The 6,000-nt window shown below is 49.4% G+C and overlaps 1 protein-coding gene across 1 annotated transcript in view; it reads right to left on the bottom strand.

Annotated features, from left to right (window-relative positions):
* Positions 1-2,227: 2,227 nt before the first annotated feature.
* The window catches only part of TBC1D5 (TBC1 domain family member 5), a 446,909-nt gene continuing 443,136 nt past the window's right edge, over positions 2,228-6,000 (bottom strand). Inside the window, exon 22 of the mRNA XM_049870673.1 lies at positions 2,228-5,994. Coding sequence (XP_049726630.1) covers positions 5,692-5,994 — 303 coding nt within the window. The 3' untranslated portion in view covers positions 2,228-5,691. The remainder of the gene's footprint in view (positions 5,995-6,000) is intronic.

Genomic DNA, 6,000 nt, shown 5'->3' with positions numbered 1-6,000 from the left:
CTTGGCTAGCTGTAACTGATTTACAGGACAGCGTTGAGTCCTTACTGGGGGACCAGTCCCCCATTTCAGCATGTGTCTGTGGGAAAATACATCTTGCATGGTTGCTTGACTGTTTCTAGCACTTACTGAGCAGGAAGTGGGAGTGCCCCATGGCTCACCACAGAGGGAAGGACGCAGACTCCTCTCAGCCCAGCTCACCTGCTGCCTCTGCAGTCTCTGGGAGCCCTCTCAGGCTGGATGGGGTACCCCCTCTGGGCTCCCTTAGCACTTAAATCTTTTTTTTTTTTTTTTGGTATTCCTAATATAGAATTGTGTCGCTTCTGCTCTTGCCTAGCAATTTGAGAGGCATTTTTTTTTGTGGCTCCAACATTCATGGACTGCGGTACACTGAGTCGGGGGTTCAGTTGTGTTTGCTGAAGGAACAAGTGGGTGGACCTTGAACGAATTTTCTGGGCCTGCGTGTCATCCGTTTCCAGGGCCCTTCGCCTTTCTGTGAGAACCATTCCTTCTCACAAACAGATGTGCCTCGCGGGGCGCAGAAGTTTCTGGTGACACGTATACATCCTTGAAAGGCTAAGAATGCTGGCTGTGGGGAAGGCAGCAAAACAAAAACAGAGCCGCCAACAGAGCTTCTGAAAGGGCATCATTAGCTGTGGCTAATGCTCACTTGTAGGTGCAGGGGGCAACCTGGGGGGTGTGGGGGGTAAGAAATCACACAGCATGGCTACCCCGGCCCTTTGACAGGACTCGCTAATTGTTCCTCTGCTGTCCCGAAGCAGGGGAAAAGGTACCTCTCTGGCCCAACTGTGACAGCTGCACCTCTTCCTGTCCTGCTCATCCACCCCCAGCTGGGGATGAGCCTCAAAAAGGGGCCCACATGTCTTAGTCTGAGTTCCCCAGAAGCAGACCTTAGAGAAGATTCAAGAGCAAGTCATTTATTTGGGAAGAGGAAACACCAATGGTGGGTGGGAAGTGAGTCTAGGGAATGAGAGCAACTGGGACTTAACCCCTCAGAGAGCCCTCGCCTCAGGGATACCAAAGAGTAGAGAGCTGCCCCAGAAGATGTAATTCCCAGCACCAGCACAGCAGAGCAGCCAGCAGGTCCAGGTGCAGCCAGGACAGGAGGAAGCTTCAGCCACACTGAGGGATACAGGTGAGGCACCACCCATGCCTGCTACACAGGGCCTCTGCTCCCAGTGGTCAGTGGGGGATGCCAGTGCCCGTGAGCCTGTCACTGGTCTGCAGTCAGGGTCGCCCTCATGTCATGAGATCTGAGAAGTGCACCAACCCCCCAACCTTTTAATGGCAGAAACTGTGGCTAATAAAATTCCTTGGTGGAGAGACCGCCTAACACAAATCCTGTCTAAGGTGTTGCCGGCTTCACGGCTCTGTCTAAACTAGGGAGACTTCCCCCCTTTCTACTTTCATTGTCATTTAAGACTTAGAGTGTGATCAGATGGCCAGAGAGGCACGACTGCCTCCCCTACTCCCTCACCCCCACCCCATGTTAAAGGGGCTTGGTCAGTACCGGGGCCCCCATCCCCGCCCTGGGCTGGAACAAGTCAAGCCACAGTCTTGGTGTCACATTAGTCTTTTATTATAACCATTTTGAGTGGGGTCACTTTGCCAAAAGGACAAATTATGTAAGTCAATATGAGTTATTCCTTTCATGCTTAGTGGTAGATAAAGTGACCATGAACTTTTTCAGCCTCGGGGTTTATTGGGAAGCTGTTGTACCACTGAGAGTGTGTGCTGCCACAAGACAGGGGCTTTTACGACTGTTTGAAAATGAAGAAATGAGCATGTACCACAAACTACTGTTTTTATAGGGTACTGTATGAGGTGTATGAATTTTGGGTAGAAAAAACAGAAATTTAGAAAATTTTTCTTTGTTATACATATGTATCCACAGACACCAGCGGGGGACTCTGGGGTATAATTAGCGGTACATCATATGTACCACTAAACACTCAGGGTAGGCTTGTGGGAGGAGGCAAGAAAAAAAAAATCCATAGGACCTACCAAAATTTCAGACACACTCAATGATACAGCATGCATCCATTAATGAAAACATGGTATCAATCAACAAAAAATTCTAAGCAGAAAATAACTGGGTCACCGAAGGGTTTAAAGCATAAAGCTGGATGAGAAAAAGGCAATAAGATATAACAGCACAACTGAGTATTAAATTGGATGAATTGTGCCATTAAAACTGTACGGTAACTTTTACATCAAAGTGGTCTCAAGCTGTTTACATGAACTGTGTATTTAATTTTAACACTATAAAAACAGAGCTTGTGAAGGTAGCACTGAGAGCGGCTTTGGCCTGCGAGGAGGAAGCCCAGCATGCCACCTACCACCCTCTGTATTCTGGACACTCGCCTCTTGCTCCCATGAAGCCTTTCCTCAGCCTCCACAGTCCCCTGCTCTGGACACATGGGGGCAGTTGGGATAGACGGCCTGTGGGCTCCACAGGACAGCCAGCAATTATGCGGGGAGATGGTCCTCCCTACACTCTTGTTCTGTATGACCTCTGGGGGTAGTTTCTTAAAATAAAAAAATAATCAATGGAGGTCAGCTCTGGCAGGTTATCCCTTGGAGACAGCATCTCTCTGACAAAGCAGGGGTGTTCTTGCTGATGGCTGGCGATCAAACCTCACCTCGGCAGCTTCCTTAGTGCAGCCCCAACGGTGTGATGTACAAGATTCAATTCAGTGAACGCAGGTAAGGCAAATCACAGGGAGGCCCTGGTTTATTTTTAGAGTCACGTTTATTCTTCAGTGATATTATTCTTTACCATATTGCAGTTAGCATTGAACATTAGAAGGAGGTCATTTTGGGGAGATAAATCCAGTATAATTAGATGTTAAAGTGTTAAATGAACCCTTGGCATACACACAAGGTAAGGCAAAGTAAGTACGACTGTTTTCTTTCTCTAGCCTGTAACTCCTGTATGCAACGTATGGAGAGAAATTCTAACTCAAATTTCCAATCTGATCAAAGAGGAATGCCTGAAACACATAGGGACATGTATGAAAAGAAAGAGGATAATGAGAACGACCCTAAGTTTTACTCGTATAAAAGGTATGTCACTGTGAATAATCAAACCATGGGAGGGTTCCACTGACTACCACATTTGTTAGAGAAAAACAAAAGGTTTCATATAGTCAGGATTTAAAAAAATGTGCAATTAAACAAAAGTACCTGATAAAATAATAAAAAGGAACAAGTATTCTTTAATGGCACTGTAACTAGTAAAAACGCAAACAATGCTAAACTATGAATAATAAAAAAAAAAGTCACTTAAAAAAGTAAGACATTAATCTAATTCTCTAATGCTATGAACCTCTGGAAACTGGGGTTGGCACTGACATGCCTCACGCCCCTCGTGCGTTTTTCTTGGAGGACGAGAGGATTGTGGGGCAAGAAGCAGCCCCTCTGAGTGAGCCACTGGCTCTCATGTGGCACCAAGGCAGACACACAGCGGAGAAGCCCCGTTCCAGGTGTGGGCAAGGCAGGAAGAAATGCCCAGTGACCACTGAACGCCCAGCTAACTGGCGGAACCAGCTCAGCTTGCTGGTGGCAGGTAGATGCCCAGTGGACTCTTGGGTGGCCAGTGACACTTGGCTTTTATGACACTCGTTCTCAAGGCAAAAGAAAAGCTGCAGGTGAGCAGGTGATGGTGGCCAAGCTGCCGGGGGACAGGCAGCTCTGAGAGCCTTCTCAGTCCCCATCCTAGAGCCCGTGGGACAGCGCCACAATTCTCAACTCAAAACTGGAAACACCACCACCTTCACGAGCACAGCCTTTGTGTGAAAGTCACCGATGCAGCCGCTGCTTAGCTGCAAGGCCACTTGCTGTACGGGAACCCTGGGGGCCTACAGAGTGCCGTCCTGGGGATGCGTATTTGGCAGCAACTTGCTCCGAGATTCCTCCCCCGCAGAAGTGCTAAGGAGACCACTCGAGTCAGGAGCCAGAAGGCTTATGTCAGCTCATCTGCTGAGCAACTGTGGAGGACCAACAACCCTACTACCTCGGCAAAAACAGAGCTATCATCCACCTTATGCTGGATGTGTCAGGAGATCTCCCTGCTAGTTTCAGAACTAATTAGAACCTCTCTGCAGTGGCTGACTCGCCAGTTGTCAGTTTTCTTGGAGAGCGAGTGGGAGATCCTGTCATTATCACATCTGGCTCCAGGGAAATGCAGGGTAGCAGTGGGAGGGATGTCAATGGCGTCTACTCCTTCATGCTAAGTTTTTCACTTGTCACCACGAAGGTTTCCACTGCTGGGGCCTCGCCATCCTCTGAGGAGAGGCCCAAGGAGCCAGTCGCCCCGAGTGAGGCTACTCTTTCCTGACACTGGTGAAATGGGATGCTGTGTCTAACAGCATTGCCCACCCTTTCCTGTTAGAATTCCTGCTCAGGCAAAGGAGAGAAACGGCCCATCCGATGCTCTGTGCCCATCCTGATTTCCTATGCTGCCAAGCAAGGACCAGGAAGGCCTGGGCACGCAGGCCCGTTCCTGCTCTGCCCTGGGACGCTGTCCCGGCTGAGCACTGTGCTGCAGCCCCCACACTCGGCTCCCGGCAGGGGGAGGGGCTGTGCAGAAATCCTACATCCTCCCAGCATCTGAAATATTCTCCAGGAAGCCCTGCTCCCCAAACAACGGGCTCCATGTCTAATTCCCTGTTACTGCTCCCTTAAGACCCACAGGGCTTCTCAATCTGTGTGACAATGAGCTCGGCTTTTCCCCTTTACTCTGCGGTTCTACTCCTGAAACTAGAAACCGTTATCAGAAAACTGACTGTCTGAAAGATGTGCATCCCAAAAAGTCAGGTGCACGTTTTTTCATCTGAAGGAACAGTAACATCCTAGCAACTTCTGAAATCAGTGCAGAAAAGACTGGCTTAAAAGTCACCTTGTTTTCTGGCTGTGAAACATCCTAAAAGGTAAAATCCAATTGTTTAAGGAGGGACAGGGATGGTCTGAGGTTTAGAAATGTATTCTTCAACAAATCAAAAAAATCTAACATGACCTTATACCGAAATATGATTCCTAAATTTAGACCCTGTTTCTAAAGATCATTATAACTTTGACGAGTCAGGAACAGGATTTTCCAGTCCTGGAATCCACTAGTTCTAGTTTGTTCTATTGCATTTGGCTCTGCTGCATGGTTTTCCAAGGTAGGAATGAAGTAGACTGAGACACGCATTTCCACAGAGGAAGCTTTCTTGATATCAGCCAGTTTTCCTACGCCTGATGCTGACAGGGAGGAAGTGAAACCAACTCTTCCCCTTCTTGTAAATATAACCGATGAGCCCGCCACTCCGTAGCTGGGGAAGAGAGAACAGATGAAAAGTGACTCTAGTTGTGATTTGGTCTTTTCTGACAGTGAGTGTGAGCTGGGTACTAACCTTGCTCTAACTCAGTGCTGAGTGGGCTGAGGGGTGGGGAAGGGCCCAGAGATGCTGTCTGAATCTGGGTGAACATGTCTGTGTGTTGTGGCCACATTTGCTTCATTTGGATTTCTTTAAGGGTTCCAATGGGATGCACCCGTGCCAAATGCATGCTGGGGAAGAAGTGATGGTTTCAAAGAGATTTCCACCGGGGGAGCCTCAGCCAGCCTCAGGGCCCGAGTGGGTGGCTGGGTCCCCGCGAGGCAGGACTGGGCACCAGGACCAGGCACCACAGTCAGATGTCCAGGGGACTCACGATGGTGAAGCCCGAATCCTTGCTGTGGTTGCTGCTGTCGTCGTCAGGGCTGGAGCTGGGGTTGCTGGAGGAGGCCGAGGCTGGGCCTGTCAGGGGGTCAGAGAACACAAGGGGGGAGCGGGCCAAGGCCTCACTTTTCCTGGATGTGATTCCGAGGGTACGAAGAGGCTGGGCCTGGCCCGAGAGGGCTCCTCTGGCACTGCCACCGTCATCGTCTTTGGAGACCAGGATGAAGTCGTCTGAACTCCCTCCGTCTGTGTGCCCTGGCATTTCTGAGGAGGCCTGTGA

Source organism: Elephas maximus, chromosome 27, assembly GCF_024166365.1.
Source record: "Elephas maximus indicus isolate mEleMax1 chromosome 27, mEleMax1 primary haplotype, whole genome shotgun sequence".
Classification (NCBI taxonomy): Eukaryota; Metazoa; Chordata; class Mammalia; order Proboscidea; family Elephantidae; genus Elephas; species Elephas maximus.
Note: the sequence above shows the minus strand (reverse complement) of the source record. Positions and strands in the feature narration are given on the sequence as shown.